Source organism: Eleutherodactylus coqui, chromosome 1 (assembly GCF_035609145.1).
Source record: "Eleutherodactylus coqui strain aEleCoq1 chromosome 1, aEleCoq1.hap1, whole genome shotgun sequence".
Taxonomy (NCBI): Eukaryota; Metazoa; Chordata; class Amphibia; order Anura; family Eleutherodactylidae; genus Eleutherodactylus; species Eleutherodactylus coqui.
In genome coordinates this window covers 55755574-55780898 of record NC_089837.1, presented here as the reverse complement: position 1 = coordinate 55780898, position 25325 = coordinate 55755574, and the positions used below count along the sequence as shown (strand labels likewise).

At 44.9% G+C, this 25325-nt stretch overlaps 1 protein-coding gene across 4 annotated transcripts in view; it reads left to right on the top strand.

Annotated features, from left to right (window-relative positions):
• Positions 1–18826, top strand: part of RCAN2 (regulator of calcineurin 2) — a 78432-nt gene extending 59606 nt beyond the window's left edge. For all 4 annotated transcript variants that reach the window (XM_066596304.1, XM_066596314.1, XM_066596331.1 and 1 more), the window contains one exon: positions 16662–18826. In XM_066596304.1, coding sequence (XP_066452401.1) covers positions 16662–16822 — 161 coding nt within the window. In that variant the 3' untranslated portion in view covers positions 16823–18826. The remainder of the gene's footprint in view (positions 1–16661) is intronic.
• The last annotated feature ends 6499 nt before the right edge of the window (positions 18827–25325 follow it).

Below are 25325 nucleotides of genomic sequence, written 5' to 3'. Positions count from 1 at the left end.
ACCTTCCCCCACCATTATTGGGCATCTCCCAGGTCTCATAATAGTGGCATAACCTTCTTCTGTAGATGGCATATCACCCCATTCCCACCATTATTGTTTCTTACTTCAATTGAGGTGAAAATATGAATTCCCATCTAAACAAGCATGTATACTCATTTGCATGACTGGTCGTTTGGGATTTGTAGACGCATTACTTGAAGCTATTGGTTTCAATACAAAATCTATAGTATAACTTCCCTCAGCTCTGCATCCTCAATAGTTACACCCATGGTCATTGTCTGACAGTCAGCAGTTAACTTATAATGCTCGAAAACATCCAAGTTGGTGGATGGATCATGGGTCAGCTTTGTGATGTCTGTCAGATGTCACCTACATATACTTCATTGAGTTTTGGTCCGTCTTCGTTTACATATAGTACTTTTAGCATTGTTATAAAGAATGAAGCACATTTTTTACCAGTGCTCTTTATAACTGCATCTCCAAATGTATAGTTTTAATATTGTGGCAATCTAGAAGATAAAAGGGACCAAAAGCATCCATTGACCTCCTAAAGAAACATCTGCCAGATGTTTACTACCTGTTTCATCAGGGACCAACAATAGACCTGGTGGGATACTGTATGTTATCATTCCGTTACAAGCCTTACTGTCTCAACTTGTGGAGAGCACCAAGGAGATGTAGAGAGACGTAAAGACCATACAATGCTCCTTTGGGAAATTTGGTATGCAAATTGGGGATGATGGAATACTTTTGCAGCGCCGTTTATTGGAAGATAGCTTATAGTGACTTAGCAAGAAGCTGCCAGGAACGGACCCCAGAGCTGGGTTTCCATGTCCTTCATGGACTTCTATAATGTGTCTCTGTAGTCTTAGATGTAGCACTGTACCAGAGGGGTCTCTGATGTGAGTCAGCAGACTGTCACCGACACAAGTACTAAAGACCATATGGAGAAGGCAGTTGTATATTGTGCGATCTCATCTCCAGGTCTGCAAGGCGAACCCCACTTAAAGGGAACCTTTTACTGGGTCCATCCTGCCCAGGCACAGGTATATACAGTGTGCTTAGGTACGTTTTCTGAAATGCCGTGGTGCTTCAGAATAAACATGCAGTCAGAACGGAGCACCAAGTCACGGGGCCCAAGCCATGCCAGCCTATCCCCACTCACAGCATGCTAAGTGACAGCTCTCTTCCTATACGCAAAAGGGGGTACAGGCGGGGAGAGGCTGGCACAGCATTGCCCCAGTGACTCTGAGCTCCTTTCTGACTGCATCTTCAAAGGATGTGTATTCTGAAACGCCGCAGCATTTCAGAAAGTGTACACGGGCATTGTGATATTGGAGTTGGGAAGGAATTTTTTCAGTAAATGGGGAAAATTGGCTTATACTTCATTGGGGGGGTTGCCTATATCTGGATCATCATTGGGGGAAATAGGCTTAACGGCATGGACATGTATCTTTTTTTTTTGGCCTTACATACTGTGTTACTTTGTAAATGACTCAGAAGTTACAATGTATCTAGACATAAGTAGTATCTAGAAGCTGAGATATGAAGTGCTGTTTGATGCGGTCCTCATACTGTAGTGCTGATTTAGTTTTGGCATGACATGGCTCACCAGGGATTTTCCTTACCTGACAAATATCATCTCTCCTTGAAAATTTACTGTAGACAAGGTTTTGCACCCCATGTCACCAGCAGACACAAGCAGCTCTATAGTAGCTGGACCCCTACAAACAGCTCATCAGGTTGCAGCTTTCTAGAATTCTCTGACAGTATCCACTATAGAATGATCACTACATGAGAGACCGGCCTTTTCATGATTGGCGCTTTTCGGAGTGCAGCATAAAATCACGTGACAACATTTTCCGTGGTTCGGTTTCACTATGAATCCATAGGGATGGGAAAATCCAGCGACTTCCAACGAGGCCGGGTCATCAGTGCTAGACTAGCCGAGGCCAAGATTTCACTGCCAACCGTGTAGGGTTCTCTCCTGCTGCGGTGGAAGAGTATATCGATAATGGTGTGATCAAGGAAAACATGCAGCGAAAAGGGATCCTGCGGATGTAAACAACTTGTCGCCGAAAGGGGTCAGAGGAGGATGTTGTCCAAACGCACAACTCGCCGTTCCTTAGCCCGGATTGGATATAATAGCAGACGACCAGTTCTTGCACCATTGTGTCTAAGAGAAACAGAAAGGCGGGACTCCAGTGGGCAAAAGAGCGCAAAATTTAGATCACTGAGCAGTAGAAGAACATCACCTGGTCAGGTGAATCCAGGTTTTTTTATCCTGATGGGAGAATCAGAATTTGACAGAAGCAGCCTTAGTTGATGACCCCTTCCTGGCAGGCTGGTGGAGTGATGGTGTGGGGAATGTTTTCTTGGCACATCCTGGTCCTCCGATATCTGTGGATGGGCGTCATAATGAATTGCCATAGTTCGGAAGACCAAAGGTGCTACTAGATGGGGGGTCTCTAGTAAAGTGGCCACGCAATGTATAGTTTTAGGGTATTTGGTGCTGTATACTTTGTGTTTGTATTCTATGCTGAGTGTTGCAGGTTAATCTGTAGCTGTTGGCTCTGCTTTGTCTGTGTTTTGGATGATCGCCACATTTCATACACTGCGCTATTTATTTTTTATGTATCTGTGAGAGCAACTCATCATCTCGTACAATTGAGAGAATGAAGTCTGGGAACAGGGAGTGCGCCGAGCCAACATTATCACTTATTAATCACAGTCACGGAGCAGAAATCTTGTCAGGCAATGGGACCTCGGAGGTCTAAATGACTTCTACTGCAATAAGCTCAGCGGGCGCGTCCGTGTCACCATAATCTCTCTGTATTATGTGCCAGAACATTTACTGTACACCTGCTGTTTGCCTGTAGATAAAGCTCAACTCCAGGGTTTATATCACTTCCTTTATTAATCTGATACGGGTTAATGAAAATGAAGGGTTAATAAAATTGTAACAATTTTTTTTTTAACCCCTTAATGACGCGGCCATTTTTCGTTTTCCATTTTCGTTTTTTCCTCCCCCCTTTAAAAAAATCATAACTCCTTTATTTATCCATCCACGTCACTGTATGAGGGCTTGTTTTTTGCGGGATGAGTTGTATTTTTCAATGGTGCTATTTAAAGTACCATATAATGTACTGAAAAACTTTTAAAAAATTCTAAGTGGAGTAAAATGGAAAAAAAACGACATTTTGCCATCTTTTAGTACGTCTTGCTTCTACGGCGCACAAATGGCAACAAAAACGACATGATAACTTTATTCTATGGGTCGGTACGATTACTACGATGCCAAACTTGTTTAGGTTTTTTTTTACTATACTCCTCTTTTTTTTTTTTAAAGACATAAAATTTTTTTCAATTATTTTCTGTCGTCATTTTGTGCGCGCGATAACTTTTTTATTTTTCTGTCGACGTAGTTGAGCAAGGTCTCATTTTTTGCGGGATGTCCTGTAGTTTCTGATAGTACCATTTTGGAATACATATGACTTTTTGATCGCTTTTTATTGCGTTTTTTATTGGAGACAGGGTAACTAAAAAAGTGCATTTCTGGCGTTCTTCATTTTTTGTTTCGGACGACGTTCACCGTGCGGGAAAAATTATGTGCTACTTTGATAGATCGGACTTTTACGGACGCGGCGATACCAAATACATATTTTTAATTTATTATTTAGATTTTTTAATAATAGATATGGCAAAAGGGGGGTGATTTAAACTTTTACAACTTTTTTTTTTTTTCAATTAAAAAAAAACTTTATTGATTCTTTTTTTTACTTTACTTTGAAGTCCCCCTGGGGGACTTTAAGATGCGATGCTTTGATCGCTCCTGCAGTATGACGTAATGCTATAGCATTACGTCATACTGCTTTTTGACAGGCAGCCTATGAAGCCACCCCACGGGGACGGCTTGATAGGCAGTCTGCTAAGGCAGCCCTGGGGCCTTTCATTAGGCCCCCGGCTGCCATGATACGTGCAAGGCTCCCCCGATCTCACCGCGGGGGGGCCGCGCGGGACCCCCGAACGATGTTCGGGGGATTTAAATGCCGCTGTCAGAATTGACAGCGGCGTTTAAATGGTTAATAGCCGCGATCGGCCGCGCGGCCGCTCGCGGCTATTGCCCGCGGGTGTCAGCTGTTATAAACAGCTGATGCCCGCACTGTATGAAGAGAGGTTGCCACGCAACCTCTCTTCATACATACCCCGACGCTCCATGACGTACCAGGTACGTCATTGGTCGTTAAGGGGTTAAACATCTAAGTCCCCTAGAGGTCTTATATGAATTTATGGGGAACATAGATGTTAAAAAAATTGTTACAAAAATAAGTAAAAGGAGAATACAGAATAAAATAAAATTACCGTATATACTCGAGTATTAGCCGACCCGAGTATAAGCCGAGTCAATAACTTTTACCACAAAAAACTGGTAAAATTATTGACTGGAGTATAAGCCGAGCTATACTTGAGTATATACTAAGTAAAGAAAAAATGCAATACTCACCTCCCAGCCGGTGCCGCAAGCTGCTTGAGAATTCCCCCCGCTGTCATCTCCCTGCTCGGCTTTGAATTCCCCCACCATCAGCACTGTGTAAGTAAGGTCTGTGATTGGATCAAGAGCCAGCCAAACAGATCTGGAGCTCGATGAGCCAATCACAGCCATTAAGTGATGTCATTCACTGAATGGCTATGAATGATCGAGCGCCGGCTGTGATTGGCTGGCGCTCAATCCAATCACAGCGCTCGCTTTCCTGGAGGCGGAGTATTCAGAGCCCCGTTTACCATAAAGGCACTGATATATCAGTGCAGAGGACACTGCAGCTTGCCGCAGCGCCTCCGGAGACCATCGCTAGGCATTGGGACGCCGCAGACCAGGTGAGTATTGATTTTTTTTCATGTAGGTTAGCTAGGGCTTATATTTCAAATCTTCCCACGAAAACTGGGCTAGGGCTTATTATCAGGTAAAAACGGTGTGTGTATATATATATATATATATATATATATATATATATATATTTAAATTCTTTTCATGTCTGAAAGAATAGATACACGGGCAACACCGGGTAATCAGCTAGTATATATATATATATATATATATATATATATATATATATATAAAGGAAGAAAACGACCCACCATTGACGCCAACCTAAATCATCGCCATGTGCACCCTGTAATCCGAAACTGTACTAGTTATATATCCGAATTACTAAATAAGGAACCCATCCCCTTATTTTATTTAAGCATCAATATACTAATTTTAAAAATAAACTATACATTTAACCACCCCTATTTTTTAGGTTTTTATCCCTAAAAAAATGGAGAAAAAAACATCAGTGAAAGAAGATATTTAAAAACAGCCCCCATATGTCACAAAAAACTAAAAGCCGCAAAAAATAATTTTGGTAGCTGAGGAAAAAAAATAGGGTAGTAAAACCACCACATGGGTAAAATCCCTAATAAGTGTCTGGTTCTTTTGGACCGAAACACCCTGGTTCTTAAGGGGTAAATTGCAGATTTGGGTTTATGGATGGATTTAACCGGCTAATTATGTGTGTCCTTTAATCGTGCCATTTAGAGATAATGAAACTTGGCAAATTCAAAGTGATGTAGGAGAGTTGAGTTTGTTATATGGCGCAACTTTTTTTGATATCCAAAGTCTCTTGTGTGGGGTTTTTAGGACTGCATTTTCCCTGTAAGTTATTATGATGCACAAGAAACTATTAAATGTGGCAGTGTACGCATGTGTTCCCTATGATGAAGTGTGCCCGTGATCAAGTGTGACTACTATGCAGTTTAACATGGCAGTTCAACACGGCAAGAGACAGGTATGCCGCATAAATTGTCCTAAAACCCTGTACTCCCTGACCATCACTACTACTGTAGTCTCTATTCTTATCTTCAGTGTTTTCTATCAAATCTACATCCAGCGCCCACCTTTGGGGCATTCTATCCATATTAGCTCCTCTCTCCTTTCTTCACCCATGCACAGTTCGCATGCACTTTTCCCTTTCCTAAAACGTCTCAATCCCCCTGAAGCCACAGTGAAACATAACTATCGCCTTCATAAATCCCCTAACCACCTGCTCACCCTCGCTATCCTCCAGCTACTAGCAGCAGGGGACATTTCTCCCAATCCTGACCCACCCTCTAGTGCCACTAACTATTACTCCCTACCTGCCCCACTGAGACACCCTTCTTGTCCAACCATTAGTCCGTCCATATCCTCCCCGGTTTCCTTTCAATGTGCGCTCTGGAATTGCCAGTCAGCATGCAACAAACTCCCCACCATCTATGACTTTTTCACTGCAAAATCCCTAATCCTGCTCACTCAACAGAAACATGGATACAGCAATCTGACACGGCCTCCCCTGCTGCACTGTCTTACAATGGCCTGCAGTTCTCCCATACCCCAAGACCAGAAGACAGGCGAGAGGGAGGACTAGGTGCTCCTCTCCCCACAATGCACCTTACAGGTCATCCCCCCCAGTACCTTCACTCACCTTCCCATCATTCGAGGTACATGACCTACGGCTTTTCCGTCCGCTTTCCATGCTAGTAGCAGTTATCTACTGCTCCCCAGGTACTCCTCGCCTGTTTCTGGACCACTTTGCCGCCTGGCTCCCCCACTTCCTCTCCTGCGAAATCCCAACCCTCATTCTAGGAGACTTCAACATCGCCACTAACGACAGCATCTCCCCATCTGCCTCTCAGCTTCTATCGCTCACCTCCTCCCTTGGTCTTTCACAACTCACAGCCTCTCCCACCCACAAGGATGGCAATACTCTGGATCTGGTCTTCTTCCGTCTCTGCACTAACTCCCCTCTCCCACTCTCGGATTATAACCTCCTTTCTTTCTCTGTCAAGCTCCCTAATATTTCTCCAGACCCTCCTACCTCCCGTACGTACAGGAACCTTCAGGCCATTCACACCAAAAAGTTTGCCGAGTCTCTACAGTCCTCTCTGTCCCCTATCTCTCTCCTTTCCTGCCCCAACCTGGCTGCCGCAAATTACAACACCACTCTCAAACATGCATTGGATGAAGCGGCGGCCCCTGTAACTCAAGCGGCAACCCTGGCTCACACCTTAAATGCGATTCATCCGTCGGTGCTCTAGAAGTGCTGAACGGCTGTGGAGGGAGTCTCAAAAGCCCGCAGACTTTCTCCACTTTAAATTCATGCCCAGAACCTACAACCTTGCCCTCCACCACGCCAAACAAGTCTACTTCACCTCTCTCGTCTCCTCATTATCCCATAACCCTAAAAGACTCTTTGACACTTTCCACTGCCTTCTCAGCCCTAAACTGCAGCCCCCGGTGTCCGATCTCAGTGCTGAAGAGCTGGCTGCGTACTTCAAAAAGAAAATTGATGACATCCGTCAGGAAATAACCTCCCAATCCCAGACTAGCCCCGACCCTAGTGTCGTCAGTACTGCATCTAGCTCCTGTTCACTCTCTGTACTTGGACCAACGACAAAGGAAGAAGTCTCCAGACTGCTCTCCTCCGCTCGCCCCACCAGCTGCGCTAGCGACCCTCTTCCCTCTCACCTTTTGCGTTCCCTCTCGCCGGTGGTCATCTCCCACCTCACTGCTATATTCAATCTTTCTCTGACCTCTGGCATTTTCCTCTCCTCATTCAATCATGCTATCATTTCCCCGCTGTTAAAGAAACCGACTCTTGATTCGACCGATGCTGCCAACTATCGACCCATTTCAAACCTCCCCTTCATCTCCAAAATACTAGAACGCCTGGTTTACTTTCACCTTATAAGCTATCTCTCAGAAGACTCTCTTCAAAACTCTCAATCGGCACCTGCAGTCATCCCGATTCCGCCACTATACGGCCTGACCATTGTCTATGTGTATAGCATCCCTCACTCTCCACCTCGCCATACCGTGCACATCTCCAGCCTCTTTACCTTCTGTATCACCCCATTATCAGTAGTCTGTAAGCTCGTTGGAGCAGGACCCTCACCCCTACTGTTTCCATCAATCGATTACTTCATGTAACCATTGTCCTATGTTATTTCCCCTGTCTTGTAAGCGCTACGGAATATGTTGGCGCTATATAAATAAAGATTATTATTATTATTATTATTAAATGGTCATTTTTTCATTCATTACGTAGCTATCCCCCAGTATATATTAGTGGGCTATTGTTACATCGGTTATTTCTTTCTGTCTAAAACTTGGCCTCTTTTTTCCGGAGTTGATCATGTGATCTCAGTTCTGACCAGTTCAGATCTACTTGGGGTTATAGATTCATTTCCTAGTCAGATTCTCAGTCTGTGTGGTGCTGTTACATAGAAACTGCCTACAGGGTGACACCGGCACTCTGATCACAGTGGGGCTTTGCCAGCGGAGTTGACGTCCGCTTGTGGCTGAGAAATGAGCTGGAGCCATTCATATAGCACTGGGAGAAATGATGTATATAGGACCCACCTCTTAGAGACTACTGTTATATATGCAGCACAGCACTGGACCTGTATATGTTGTCTGGAGACTAAGAGGTCAGTGCTATACAGAGATATATGGCATTTTCTGGAGAAGGCCCTGGGCATAAGTGGCGCAAATGAAAGAGTGTGAGGGCGCAAGGTGGGTGCAGCACATTCACCGATTTGCAAATGGATATGTATGTGTGCCTGGACACTCGCCGGACGAGGTTGTGCTGGATGAGGAACGTCTCCATGCAGCATTTGTTGGAGATATCTGGACTGCAACAACTCCTTGGGCCGTGAGCCGGGCGTACTTGCTGGAGTCCTCCCTCCCAGGATGCCTCGACTGGTGGAGACAAAGTGCATGAATGGAGAAACACTGGCTCAAATTGGTGCCACTCAGAAAAGAAAGTGTGGGAGCAATCACTTTTCTGAGCAAGCGAACAGATGCTTTATTGAGGGTGCAGGTACTATGGATGCCAACATCGCAACAAAGTAATCTTCAGGTATCCCAGAACTAGAATCTGCACTCTCAATAAGGCATCTGCTCATTGGGTTACCAGAACGATCTGTCCAAGGGCGTAACTACAATAGGTTCAGGAGACGCAGATGCACTCCGGCCCTGGAGCCTTAGGAGCCTATTAGGTCTCTCCGCATTTAGGGAGACTAGTACTATGAATAAAGCATTATAGCTGGAGGGTCCTGGTGTAGCTTTTGTATTCTGGACCAGAAGCTTCAATTTACGCCTCTGGATTGATCCCACGCTTTATTTCCTGAGCGGCATTGTTTTTCCATTTCATTCAATTTCCCATTTTCTGGAGATGTTCTGCACCACCGGTGGGCTGAATCTGCATTCTTCTTCATTGACGCTGCAAGTAGCGAAACCCTACATCTGTAGAGTAGATAAAAGACACTCTGAACAAGAGGCCAGGAAGAGAATGTGGCATAGAATTGGAACGCGGAGGTGATGTACGGGACTCACCATGCTCAGGGATGATGGTCTATGTGCCTACATATCCATTAAGTCGCTTGCTGCCTCAATCGGAGGTCCATTGGCTGGTGGGGCTTTGCCGGCGGAGTTGACGTCAGCTTGTGGCTGAAAAATGAGCTGGAGCCCGGAGGGCAGTGGAGCACAGAGGAATCAAATCATTTCCTCTAACAACAGAGCTCGGAGCTCGCCGCTCCATAATCTCCTTCAATCACCGCAGTATGTTCTTCATTCCTCCCTCATTCCCTCTTCCCTCCCTCCATTGCCGTCGTCTTCTTTTATTTCTCGAGAGCCTGCAAAGTGCACGGAGCTCTATGTGACAGACTGAGATAACTGGGTGAAAAGTGCATCACTCCGGATGATCCGTAGTGACACCCGCCGCCGCCATGACGCAGTCCTACTGTTCCCCTGAGGATGCATCGCATGCTGTGTAATCCTTGCTGTCAGTCACAGCGGGGAGACTATTTTTGGAAACCTCAATTAATCTATTGTAGTCTTGTGAGTCATAAAAAGGTCGTTTGTGATCAGCAGAAAGTATGACTCCCAAGACCGGGAGCAATCCTGATGTCATGGCTCCCAGGCCTGCAGGGTGACATCAGAGGACAATGTTGGCTTAGCCCTCCCTTGGTCCCTGGATATTGCAGGCAGGGTGTATAATCATTCTGTCCTTGCTATAATGGAAATCGGTTCTTCTTTCACTGACTTCCTGCTGAGCTTGTGCTAATAAATAACAGCCAATCAGAAGAAGCAGAGTTGTAGTGTAAAGCATGGTTAGGTACATGGACGCCTTAGCTATGTGCAACCCCTGCAGTCGCACAGGGCGGCAGTGACTAGCTTGTCAGAGGGGCACCAAAAAACTGTACACGGGAGGCAGTTGTTCCCTTTATGGCTGCCTGGCCAGTATCTTGTGGAGCTACATGAATCATCCTCCCCCTGGCCCTGGCTTTTCCTCTCTGATGTTCTGAGGTGCCACTGTCAACCTATCAGTGCCCCCCACAACACAATCACTTGGTTTTGCTACTGTAGTTATGTTATGAGCTTGGTTCTGGTATTGTATCTATGTCCTGAGCTTGGTTCTGGGGCTGTATTAGTGTCATGAGCTTGGTTCTGGTATTGTATCTATGTCCTAAGCTTGGTTCTGGGGCTGTATTAGTGTCATGAGCTTGGTTCTGGTATTGTATCTATGTCCTGAGCTTGGTTCTGGGGCTGTATTAGTGTCATGAGCTTGGTTCTGGTATTGTATCTATGTCCTGAGCTTGGTTCTGGGGCTGTATTAGTGTCATGAGCTTGGTTCTGGTATTGTATCTATGTCCTGAGCTTGGTTCTGGTACAGTATTTATTCACTGAGCTGTTCTGGTGTGTGTATGCTGCTATCTCACTGCTTTCCATGCAAGCAGAATACAGGCAGACTGCCTATCAGTATATGTTTTTTTTTCCTTATGATGGATGAGAGATGCACCAACAAAATTCTGCCCAGGGTGTCATCTAACTTGAGGTCCGCAGTGTCATCTAACTTGAGGTCCGCAGTGGTTGGATAATAAAGGAGCAGCCTCAGCTTCTGTGGAGACAGGAGGTAGATTTCTGACTACCGAAGACTCATGTCAGACGGTGCAGTTGAGGTAAACCTCCAGTTTCAGGACAATATTCTGTCGGAGGGTGGAGAGGGTATATTACCTGTAGTTGATTTTGTTAGCCAAGGTTTGGCTCTGCGCCTTCTGGGTGCCGTTTTCAGGTAGCCAAGATGGCTGCCACCACTTTCTGAATACACTTTGCACTGCTGTGTTTGGCCAGCGCTGATCATGAGAGCAGCGCTGACCAGTCACTGAGCAGGTATAGTGCTATGGTAGTCCTAAGACTAACAATATACTGAATGATCAGACTAAAAATGGTGGTGGCCATCTCGGATTCCCCAATTGAGAGTTTGAGGCGGCCAACAGAATCAGCTAATGTACCCCCTCCACTCTCAGGTTCCGGAGTGCCGGTATGAGGTGGAGTCATTGGTCATAGCTGCGCTATTAATGGGGTTTACCAACAATCAAATTTGATCACAGCTAAACCATGGGCCTCTGGTCCAAAGGCAGAGAATGCCCACACAGAGAATGCCCACAGGTGGCCCAAGGACGTCGAGCGCCTGTACAGCATATGATGGGTTTTGTTTGGGTGCCAACACTACTGGTCTTACAGGAGCTCAGCATTCCCAGGCCACCTCCGGGCATTCTCTGTGTGGACTACCTTCGCCTTTGGACTGGAAGTCCGCACTGCACCTGTGACTTTTTCACATGCTGGATATACGTATAAGTGAGTAACCTGTATACTTAGGACTTTATGCTTCTACCTTTTGGTTGTGGTTATTCTGATGAAGGGAATCGCCCAAAACGCGTTGAGTTTTATACATAAAAACCTTGTTAATAAATAGTGCTGGATTTCACCTTTGCATCCATGGTGGTGATGGTGAGCCTCATGTAATCTGCAGGGGTGGATAATGCATAATAGACCTCTCCCCACATATATAAGTACGCCACTCATCTGCAAATGAAGTATAGTTGCTATTTGCTAAGCACCAGCTCACATGTCTTCAGTTTTCTGATTGGCAACCAATGCCAGTGGGTGACACTGCTGGAGCTACATGGCACTGCGGAGATCTGGGGGGGGGGGGGGGAGGGGTATTATGAAGGACTGATGAAGCTCACTGTGTGGCACCACCATTTACAGGAGTATGACTGTGAGGCCCCCCTATTTCTTGATGAGGCTACCAAAATCCTCAGATTCAGTAGCACAATCCTGGTGTCCCGGCAGAAGGAATCTAGCACAGATTGCTTCATCCCCAAAGATCTCCTCCTGTGGGGCTTGTGGCAGAAGTATTATACTGACTGGAAGCACATTGCCGGTAACAGCGGTCTTTTTAACTGGTACCGGAGATTCTGTGCTGTGGCCAGTAGATAGAGGACTGCAGATGCCTCCGGAGCATTATGGATGGCAAAGGGGGCATTGTGGTTACCACAGTGGTTGGTACAGTTATGGGTGCACTGTGAGACCTAAGCAATATGCATGCTATTCACTTCACATCTTCTAAGTCCTTCTTTTGACAGTTGAGTACCAAGTCCCAAACATCAAAGAAATGCTGTCCGCTTTTTTTTGTGTCCACATGGACCTACTCATGTGCAGAACGCCTTAGGCTATGAACTTACTAGGAGATGCAGAATACAATGATTATGTGCTATATGAAAATGAAACACAGGAATAGGCCCGCCTCCTTTGGATCATGCCCCCGCTTAGTTTGTCTCCACCCACTAGGTGCATCTCTAGGCTTCGGGACTTGCCTCTACTTTACAGAAACTGCTGCTTCCCTATTGTTTGGGCACCTGTCAGTCTACTATTAAGGGTACCATCACACACTCAAAAGAGTAATTACAGAAGATTATCGTCCCCTTTAAATATGGGACCCGACATGGCAGGTTAGCAGGAATTGTTCACTTGTCGGTGTCACATGCTTTTCAGCTCACCTAAAAACCAAGTGACTTTTGGCCCCTGTAAACAGGCAGTCACTCATCTATGAACGACTGCCTGTTCACTCTGAATGTGATAACTCACATTCAATGAGCAATTATATGTAGAAGCACAGGAACAATAATCTTTGTGATAGCTGTCCCCTTTAAAAGTACCCTAACTCGGCATCTAATACATCCTTCATTGATGCCCACAACATGGACCCCTCCAGCATCCCTCGCAGCCACTCCATAAGAGATCTGATGAACACCGCGGGAGGACGTGGTGGGTACAGTTCCAACTTATCTACATAATGCTTTGGACTTCAGATTTTTGCACCTTCTTGGTGTTCTTTACTTTTCGCACCGTTCCTGCAATTTCCCAACAAGTAGCGAAAGCCTGCATGTATTGTTCCTGCATCCCTTTGTGCGACTAGTCCTCACCACACAGTGTTCCCGCCAGCGTGCTAATCTCCTGCATCTAATCACAATGGTGACGCTCTGCTTTCAGTCCTACGTGCCGGAGGGACTTGCTGTGTGATTCAGGGCCGGCTCGTGGGACGCAATCCTCTAATTATTTCCATGCTGTAATGCGGAGCTGCACGTACGGCATCGTATGCTGGCTATATAACGCTGGCACCTTTCAACTCTATCATTAACGGATGAACCTGGACACGCAGCTATCAATGTACTCTAATTATTCCACCTGGTGTTAATGACCCACTTACTAGATATTGTGAGATTGGCACGCGAGGGCGTAACGGGTGACGGCGTTGATTACTTTGTACTGTAATCCCTGATAAATATGTCGTTGATTCAATGTCTTATAGCCAGTAGTGAAAAATTATACTCCCCAGCTTTATCTGTTTCTGAGTAAGGTAGGTGGCCTTTATAACTCCCATATGAGTTGGCACCCAGCTTTCCTAGATACTTGAATGGCAAATCTCATTGCATAGTTGTAGGGGTGGTGAACAGGCCTCCCTCAACACACACTAACTCTTACCTTAAAGGGATTGTCCCACTTCTGCAGGAAGTAGACAGCTCCGTACATTGTGCAGTGGCCGGGATTGGTGCTGCAGGCTGAGCCTCATTAACTTCAATGAGAACTCAGCCTGCAGTACCAACCCCTTCAATGATCAGGCAGAGTGCTCCTGAATTGCTCTGCCTGATAATAGAGAGAACTCTGCATCCATACAGTAGCTGCTCCATCCTCTATATCCCCTTCCCTGTGCTCAGCTGTATGACCAGTGCAGAGAGGAAACAGCATGCTGGACATCAGCGTTTACCCAACCTTTACAGCTGAGTCAACAGTGGAGCTTGGAGGGACAGGTAACTAGTTAAACCCCAGGTAACCCTTTCACTGCCCTAGAACACCAGGGATTTTTAAGATTAAACACTTGACATCTATAGAAACCACGGATCCTTACATTAACCACTTCACTGGCCTAGACCACAAGCAATCCTTACATTAAATGCTTCACTTTCCTAGAGCAATAGCTATACTTCTGTTAAGGCTTTTGGATGGAAGAAAAGCGCTGAGAGGTTCTGACGCAGATATAAAAACTGGCCTTACACCAGCATGGTCGATATCACTATATACAGGAGATGTATATACAGGTAATGATATGGACCTTGGGTATCTCCTGTATATAATGATATATGCACAGCTGGTATAAGCTATGCATCTCCTATATATAGTGATATGGACTATGCTAGTATAACCTGGGTATATCCGGTATATAATTTTATATGTACAGCTAGTATAAGCTAGACATCTCCTGTATATAGTGATATGGAGCATGCTGCTATAACCTGGGTATATCCGGTATATAATTCTATATGTACAGCTAGTATAAGCTAGACATCTCCTGTATATAGTGATATGGAGCATCCTGGTATAACCTGGGCATCTCCTGAATATTATGATATATGTATAGCTGGTATAAGCTAGACATCTCCTGTATATAGTGATATGGAGCATGCTGGTATAACCTGGGTATATCTTGTATATTATTATATATGCAGAGCTGGTATAAACTAGACATCCCCCTGTATATAGTGATATGGACCATGCTGGTATAACCTGGGTATCTTCTGTATATAATTACATATGTACAGCTGGTATAAGATAGACATCTCCTGTATATAGTGCTATGGAGCATGCTGGTATAGCCTAGGTATCTCCTGTATATAATTATATATGTATAGCTGGTATAAGTTATACATCTCCCTTTATATAGTGATATGGAGCATGCTGATGTAACCTGGGTATTTCCTATATATAATTTTATATGTACAGCTGGTATAAGTTATACATCCTGTATATAGTGATATGGATCATGCTGCTATAACTTGGGTATCTTTTGTATATAATTATATATGTGTAGCTCATATCAGTTATGCATCTTCTGCATGTAGGTATATGGAGTATGCTGGTATAACCTGGGTATCTCTTGTGTATAATTATATTTGTACAACTGGTATAAGTTAAACTTCCTGTATATAGTGATATGGGCCATGCAGGTATATCCTGGTGTCTCCTGTATATAATTGTATATGTACAACTGGTATAAGTTATACATCTCCCCATACAAAGTAATATGGACTATGCTAGTATAACCTGGGTATCTCCTGTATATAATATAAGTTATACATCTCCCTATATATATTGATATAGACCATAACCAGGGTAACTCCTGTGTATAATAAAATATTATATATATATATATATATATATATATATATATATATATACACACACACACACAGACACAGCTGGTATAAGTTATACATCTCCCTATATATATTGATATAGACCATAACCAGGGTAACTCCTGCACATAATTATACATGTACAGCTGGTATAAGTTATACACCTCCTGTGTATAGTGATATGAACCATGCTGGTATAACCTGGGTATTTCCTGTATATGATTGCGCACTTCACACACAATTAAAAAATGCATGTATTGTTTAAAAGCCAAATTGGTTCAAATATGCTACAAAAAAACAACACAGCCTAAGGCTGGATTCAGACGACCGTATATCGGCTCGGTTTTCACGCCCAGCCGATATACGTCATCTCTCTCTGCAGGGGGGGAGCCTGGAAGAGCCAGGAGCAGTGCTCTGAGCTCCCGCCCCCTCTCTGCCCCTCTGCACTATTTGCAATAGGGAGAGGCAGGACGGGGGCAGGGCTAATTCGCAGAATTTAGCCCCACCCCATCCCGCCTCCTTTCATTGCAAATAGTGCAGAGGGGCGGAGAGGGGGTGGAGAGGAGGCAGAGAGGGGGCGGGAGCTCAGTTCCTGCTCCTGGCTCTTCCATCCCCCCCCTGCAGATGAGGACACTGTATATTGGCTTGGCGTGAAAACCGAGCCAATATACGGTCGCCTGAATCCACCCGAAGGGGCTACAAACTCATTTCCTTAAGTTCAGGAAATGAGTCATGTTTGGAAAGCTCATGTCAAGGGGCTAGATTATGTATGGAAATTTGTTTTGCAGCTGTATGCAGGTGGTTTAGGTATGGGTACAGGTGGTGGTGTGGGGCGAATTGAATTTCTGCACCCCGGCTCCTGAGTCTTTAGCTATGTCCCTGCCAGGACCCATGAGTCTTTAGCTACACTCCTGGCGAACCCGCCTGGATATGACAGAGGGGAACATATAACTAGAGAGATAGGGGATTTGCCCAATCCAGAGTCTAAAGGATTTCACTGTACATATATGATATACATGTATTTTTTTGCTTTCTCCCTGCAGGTCAGAAGTACGAACTTCATGCAGGAACAGAGTCCACCCCCAGCGTTGTAGTCCATGTATGTGACAGTGATCTGGAAGAGGAGGAGGACACAAAAACTTCACCCAAACCTCGAATCATCCCAACGCGGCGCCCCGGCCTGCCCCCCACCCAATCCAACTGACCGTCCGCCCTGCACAGTGTTACCACTGACCTTTCCAACACTGACTTCTATCCCTCTCTCGCCTCCTATAGACAGTAGGATTTTTTTCCTTTTTTCTAGGGTTGTTACTGCTACACGGTCATATTAGCATGTGTCCATATGAAAGCTGTAGTGAAGCCTTCATAAACTTGCTGCGTGCCAGTGACGACTTGAAACAGGTCTTTCTGACACCGAGCGAGTTCTTAAAGGGCTGAGGACAGGGTTTCTCTCTTGATATCAATTACATATCAAAGGCAAAAAAAAGTGTTTCCTGTTTTGTTTAATGTTTGCACATCATGTTACGGTTATATTGTGAGTCGTCAACGCATTTCTTAAAGTCGCGTGTTTCATGTCCTTAAAATGGGGCCTGCCATTAAACAAAAAGGCCATTTAAGTACCTGAACCCATTTACGCAAATGGTCCAGTAGGAAGAAGCCAATAACCATATGGAGATGCAATGGTTAATAGGCTACTTTTATGTGGGTTCATGGTACAACATGGCTGACGATTTTGTGTGGGTATGGGGACTGCTTTATTTAATCCCTGTGTCATGCTCTGCAGAGTTTTAGGGGGCGGAGCATGACACAGGGATTCAAAGGACACCAAACAGAGTCCCTGACATGCTCCGCCCCCTCAGTATATAGGTCATGCCTAGAGTGTTCCTTTAAGTATCCATATATCATTACTGAATCACATGGCTCTTATGATGACAGTAATTTGGGGTCATTGGAAGATGAGCAGTTCTGTTTTCTTTCTCTTGGCCTCTCAGTGCAAATCTTAAAGGGATTTTTTTTAGTTTTAGTAAATAAAGCCCAACTTTTTAATATATAGTTTTTGTTTCAATTCTTCATCAATTTTAAGATCTGTGTTTGCTGTGAGTGAATAGACACTCTTGTATAAATCCAGATGCTGAATGCTTTACAAACCTACCATGGAGGCTCTGCTACAATTATATGCAGCCTAGACAATACAGTTGGCTACAATGTATCAGTGCAGGTGGAATTCAGTAGTCTCCAGTGTCTGGAGCCCAGGCTTTTTAACTCACAGAGGATAGTCTAGTCTTGATACGACAAGGGCAAGCTGTCAGCTGTGAGAAGCATTAGGTCAATAAAGGGACTCCAGTTTCTGCATATAAAGAAGAATTCGTTGACAGCAAGCAGAGATCTTGCAATGTACAGTGTTCATTCAGTAGTTAGAAAATTGCTGTGGCCATTTTGGACAGCCAAAAACAGGACCCAAAACTGGTGGATTAGCGGGGTGGCAAAGAAAACAACTGCAGGTAATATACACCCTTCACTCTCCTGTCCTGCGACAAAATGATTAACCCTTTCCAATCCACTGTCTGACGTCTAAAGACATTATGATTTAAGGCTGTACAGCTCTGATATTGGAAGACATCCGTCAGGGTTCTCTTACTGTACATTGCCAGCCTCTCTGCTGTTGGAGCCTATCCAACATCTCACTTCATGCAGTACTGGCTTTAGCCAGCAGATAGCGCCATTGTATAACAGTAAAAAAAGAGTAAGTCCGCCCTAAAAAAAACAGGATACAAATTGGATTGGAAACGGTTAAAGGGAACCTATCATGTTGATTTTGGCGTCTTATCTTCGGGCATCATGTTGTAGAGCAGGAGGAGCTCAGCACTTTGATATATAGTTTTATGGGGAAAGATTCAGTCTAACTTGTATTTTTTTCATTTAGACCTCTGCTGACTCTGGTCTTGGGAGTCCAGTGGGCGGTCCTATCAGTGGCTTATCTCTACAAAGCTTGTAATCACTCATAGGACCGCCCACTGGACTCCTGAGCCCAGAATGTGCAGAAGTAAAACTGAATAAAATGCAAGATCTGCCTGATCTTTTCCCACAAAACCATATATCAATCTGCTCGGCTCCTCCTGCTCTACAACTTGCTGCTCTCAGATCAGAATAATGTTCACTGTCACAGGTTCTCTTTTAAAGGGATTCTGTCACCAGGTTCATGAAGTTTGACCCGAAGCTAAGCTCCGAGTCACGAAGGCGGGCCGTGGCGGCCTCTCCTCTCTCCGGTGGAGAGAAGCCGGCACGGCCTGCCTCCGTGGCTCGGAGCTCAGCTCCAAGTCAAAGGTCATGAACCTGGTGACAGAATCCCTTTAAGCGTTGCATAAAAGTGGAAAATCCCTTTTAAGATTTGCATTAGGAGATTAACAGATATAACAGGGAACTACTCATGTGTCTGAGCCAATGAGATCCCTAAATAAGACAATCTCTCATTACTCTTCTATGGAAAGTCATGTTATAAAATCAATCAGCTTTCTAAAACATACAACTACCAAATAGCAGTAAATCAGAAGTAGGGGCAGCCACCAAAGTTTAGTAAAGTTATAGTTACTTCCAGAAATATTGCTGTTTTTTAAGGACGGCGTCACACGGGCGTATTTGCACGCCCAATATGCTGAAAATAGAACGATACTCGTGAATAAAGGCGGAGCGGGTTGAACATCGGTCGCTTCGGCTGCCTCCATTCACAGTAAACAGGCAGTCCTGCATAGATGAACCACTGCCTGTTTACGCAGGACGATCGCCGTTCTGTTTTTATGCCTGCCTGAACTGAACGATAAGTGAACAGATTATCGTTCATCGTTGAGTCGCTGCAAGAACCTGCAGGATTATCGTCCCTAAATTAAACTAGCAGATTGGCAAAACTTTTGCTGCGGCCATATTTACTTTTTGGGTGGAAACTCCCTTAAAGTTTGCAAAAAGAAACTTCCGCTTAAAATACAACTTCAATCTAAATACATTAAAACATGCACAACTGGACAACCATAATAACCAGAACAAAACCCAAAACGGGTCTCACTCTCCTCGTCCTACTGAGCGTTTCGTATTTCTAAAATGGCCATGGTTACGTTTTCTAGTAGCGACTGTAGATATCCACTATAACATTGTAATGGCAAGCAGGGGAAGCAGTTCCGGACCGGGCCCCTTCCCACCATACGACCCTGACCGATCTCTGTGATAGGATGCAGCACCGTATCTTTGCGCGGAGCATCGATAACCTTGCTGATGGAAGGGCCACATTCAGTATCTGGATACGAGGTTCCGCACTGTGGTTCGTGGGTTGTACTTTCTGGGTAGACTGTGTAATGCTTAGTCCGGATCACCACCATCCTGCGTACATCTAACATTTGCATGTTGCAGATTTTCAGCACGGCAGAGTCTTTTTTTTGTGTAATAATGATAAAAAATGAACAATGTGTTGGGTCCTTTGTTCCGACAGTACAGGTCTTTGTTTATAACGCACTGACGCATTTCACCGTAGCCTAAAATGAACTGCGATTGTTACTAGATCCGGTTACAATGTGTTCAAGCAAATGCATTTTTGTACATTTGTATAATCGCCTGAGTATGGTGTTTTGTATAAATTAGTTACAATTTGAGTAGAAAAAAAAATAAACTGTGATTATTTATGCTTCCTGCCTCCCATTATTTCTCATGTGGAATTTAATGACCATCACAATAAGAGACACCGTTTCTTCCTATATTCACAGTACAGCAGAGTGTATGTGCTTTATGGCAGCTGCAATAGATAGGAGTTCATTGGGCTATTCCGGAGAGCTGCATCTCATGGACCCTTGGTTTTCACACTCTAACCCCTTTTTGAGGGATCTGGTCTTTGCTGCTGGAGGTTGCTTCCCCAGGAGTAATCTCACTGCAGTGACAGGTGAACCAGAGGGCCAAAAGTCACCGAGTGTGGTCAAAATAACAGGTCAATGTTAGGGCAGGTGGAGTTCATGCAATGTAGTAAGACAGACAGAAGGTCAGGGCAGGCAGCAATCAGGCAAATCATATTATATAAGGAAGCCAAGGTCAGGACAAGCAGAGTTTGGGAAAGCTGGGTACACAGGTAGAGGTTTAAAACTGAGAGCCCAACAGGATGCAAGAATACCTTTGCAGAGCCACATGGAACCTATTGCTTAGGTACTCTCCAGGTGCCTTTAAACAGGAAAGCATCTGCATCAGCTGCTGATGGGAAAGCTGGATGTGTGTACTAGCCTCTTAAGAGACGGACCAAGCATGCACCTGCACCTTACAGGCAGAGGAGACTGTCATGGACATGGTGTGTCACAAAAAAGGCTCTAAGGCTGGTAGCTGGAAGAACAGGTAAACCACCATTTGCCACTCCGTTATATTATTATTATAGTCTTTAGGAAGTGATGAAGTAAAGCCCTCCCCCAAGAGACCATGAAGAGTGGCAATGGAGCTGCATGCTGACTTTTCCGTCAGCTTAAAAACCATCGCTGGATCACAGGCTTGTCGTTCCATGTAAATGCTACCCGCATGTAGAAGATGAAGCGCTGAGCATGAAGCCCGCAATCCATTGGTGAAGTCTGTCAGTATAAAGGCTCTGTATGAACGCTGATGACCTTAGTGATGATGTCAGCACTCGTGCAGTCGTTTACCCGACTGTTGGCCCGTGTTAAAGGGCCATTACTGTCCTGCTTTATCGAAGCCTCCAGCAATACAACAGAGATGTCAACAACTAATCCACGCTCTAATAATAATGAGATGACTCTGCTGATCTGTCCCAATCTATACAGCAAAACTAATAAGCGAGCAGCAGAAGACCAGAAAATGGCCATTTACACAGGATGATTATCGTGCACTATTCCTTTACAGTTCGCTGGTCACTCACTTTCAACCAGCATAGAAATCACCACTGGATCGCGGACTTCTTGCTAAAACGTGAAGGGCACCCAGCAAGGATGTGCCAATCTAATGGTGATATCAGCATGCAGTTGTTTAGAGGACTGTTGTCCAGTCTACATAGGACGGAAGTGTTTTGTATGATACCGTCCCTGTTAGGCCGTCTGCACAAGTGTAATCCTGCAGCGAAATTCGGCTCTGGCAGGAGCAGCGTCCTGGCATACCTGCTCTGATGCCATCTTTTCTGTACTGTGCATGGACCTAGCGGCTCACCGTCGCACATGCGCAGTACAGATATATATATTTTTTTTGCCGTCTTTAGGTGATGATGGGGAATCCGTGACCTGTCTGCAATGTTCATTGGGGACAGGCTGCAAGTTGAATGGCTTTTATTGACTTCAATGGAAGCCGTCCATGCGTAGCCCGCATGAAAATGGAGCATGCTGCAGTTTTTCCTCCGCGGGCAGTATTTGCTGCGGATTCACAGTGCGGACGCTGACCGCAGATTCCGCAGCAAATATCCACCTGTGTGCAGACAGCCTAAAGCCCATTATTAGTATGTGTTGTATAGGGTCTACAATAATATTGCAAACGTTTGCTAAGAGCATTGATAGAAAGAAGCCTACCAGGCCGGCCTAGGACAAGCTTCACAGCAGCTGGAGAGCCACAGGTTGCAGAGCGCTGATGTACAGTCAGTGGTAACTTGCTCATAACACTGAGGAAATGAAGTTGAAAACGGGCAAGAACTATCCCCATATTAGAACCATGAACAGTGTGCTGTAATGGATTTCAACAGAAAAACCTGTTTCTGAGATCTGAGGCATATGGAGGCACAGCAGAGACCCCGGGTGCTTCTATGGCTCAGTACAAATTAGAGCCTTCACATAACTGTAACGAGCCACGCTCCTGTGTGCAGTCCCAGCGGGCACAAATCTCACCTCTCCCTTGTGGTTAAACGACTTGGGAAAAAAAATATGGCGCAATATATTAGTATTGATCCTACAAGTGATCTGGATTATGGTTTTCTCCAGCAGGTTTCGGGGTATTTTGTAGCTTCCAAATTGTATAGTGTGCACACATCATCGAGCAGATCAGACACAAGCGATCAGTCTCATATCCAAAATGGCTCTCTGGTCAGAAACACCCAGACAGCCCCTTTTATTGTAAAGACATACAATGGGCGTGCAACAGGTTACATCAGTAACATATAGGATTCTCATTTGTCGGATCATATAGAATCCCCCGCCTCTCTGCCCACCCTTCTCCAAGTGTTGATGTGGCGTGGACTTTGTCCTAGCTGAAGTCATTTCTGTGTAGTGATGTCAACCCATTATTTAACTAGCTTCAGGATGGGAGGGGTGGAGAGGGCTAGGAAGACACTCAGTATTGAATGCAGGTATTACATATAATCCTATGACCTTTAACTCTTAGAGGCTGTTTTGTGTAACTTATGTACTCAGCTAACATTACACCACACATGCCATTGTCTAGCAAATACCATGATGAGATTGCGTGGCCATTAAGCTCCACAGAGCTAAAAGTCATTACAATAGCATAATACATTTGGTTTATACAAATCAATAGACATTTTATACTGACTAATCATCATGTCTATCACAAGTAGCTTACTAATGACCCTTTACTTTGAGTGCAGCCTGTGACTGCTATTGCTCCTCAGGGGTGTGACCCAAAGACGGCAACATTCAATGCTTGCAGCGGGACGTCCTTCTGCAGATCAGGTGAACTTCCGCCCTGCTTATCATCACTTAGATGGTGCAAGACCGCTGACTGCTCCTTCCTACAGCCGAGACCTGCAGTGCATTTACTCTGTAGAAAGGAACAGGCAGTTAGAGTGTCCTGCTGTGTAGTTCCATGTAAGGGTTGGGCGAGCAGGGCAGAAGTTTACCTGAATGGTAGACATACGTCCTGCTGCAAGCATTAAACATTGCCGTCTTTGGGTCACATGACCGTGGGCAACAACAAGGGTCACTGGCTGCACTCAAAACTTTTCAGCAATTGCCAAAAAATTTGCACCTCCCCCACAGAGTAATATTAAAGTGGCACATACTTGTACACATCACATATGAACGAATGGGCCATACGCTGTACAGTTAAAAATGGTACACGTCCCATGACAGGTCTAAGTGGTCAAAGCCCTTTCTTGTATAATATATTAAGGTTTCTCACAGAGTTCCCACTTGTCATTTCTAAGTGGTGGAGCAATGGTGCCCTCCTGTGGCCATAAAACATAATCAGTGGTGCAGCAAAAATACTCTCAATAGTGGGCAATTAGGAACGGGACTTGTTATTTGTATAGGGCTAACTTATTCTGCAGTGCTTTCAGGTAATTTTTATTTATTACCCCCCAGCAAGCTGGGTACTCATTTTACTGACCTCTGAAGGATGGAAGGCTGACTCAACATTGAGCCGGCTACCTGAACTATGTGGGATTGAACTTGCAACCTTCAGGTCTTGAGAGAGAGCTTAACACTCTGCACCACACAATACCCCTATTAAAGCCCCAGCTTTGAATAACATTGATACATTTTATCCAGAGTCAGTGGAAGCCCCCGACCCACCTCTGGGTCCCAGACCTCACCTGACCCCCACAGCAATAAAGAGGTGAGCTGTATGTGGGTTTTGTGTGACTCTTTCACCAAAGTCCTTGGGAGTTATATTATGAAGACAGCTGATCCAGAAACCCCCTCTTTAGACTTCATATCAGTCAGGGGATCACCAAACGGGCATCATGGAGGTTGGATGGTGGAGACAACGGGTTTCAGGATGCGATGCCATATTTTACTTTTATTGTAAAATAAAGAACTGAAAATTAACAATTTGATATCTAAATGGCACAGAAATGGTTCGGCCTCATGTCCACTGGCACACACGGATGCCACCGCTGAATCCCGCAGTAAAAACAGTGCGTGCCCGCGGCCATGGAGAGGGAAAATACATTATACTCACCTCTCTGGACGCTGCGGGGCTCTCCTCAGTGCAGACCAAATCTTCTTTCTTCCGGCTGGCGGATGGGCTTGGCACGCTATCAGCTCATATTTAGAGCTCATATCTCAATTAATCTCCCGCATGAAAAAAAAAAAGACAATTATAGTGCATCCGCAGCAGAAAGGCCTGATTTTCACCATGGACAAGAGACCTAAGCCCCTTAACCCTTTGCAATCCAATTTTGGATTCAGGGTTTTATAGGGAGCTTTCTATTTCTGCCATTATACAATGGCGCCATATGCTGGCTAGAGCCAGTACTGTGGTGTTGGACACACTGTAGAGGCCCCCGACAACAGAGCGGCCAGTAATCTGCAGTAAGAATACCCTGCCGGACGTCAGACAGTGGATTGGAAAGGGTTAATAAAGGAACACTTATCCACACATCACTGAGTCCAAAAACTATTTACTTAAACTCTACTTGTCTATATGAGTCCAGGCTCAACACCAGTCAAAGTTCCAGAAATATCTTGCACCTACCTGGTCGAAGCCAGGGTGAATCTCTACTATCCGTGAATCTCTACTAACGTGCATCAGGCCTCATGGTGACAAGTCACTAATGGTGTGCACACCCTCAGCTCTTCTGAGGCCAACCTCACTTACAACCCAATATGGATGTACTCCTAGATGTCCTCTTTTGGTCCCGGTCTAATTGCTCAGCATCACAGTCCTATGTTCTCTAGGTACTTCTGGACTGTGTGTCTGGGGTCTTAGCTGCTTCTCAACCTATGAATCCACAGGTCCATCTTAGCCCCAGTACTCTGGCTTTCAGCAGTCTCCTGTCTCACCTCAGCAACACC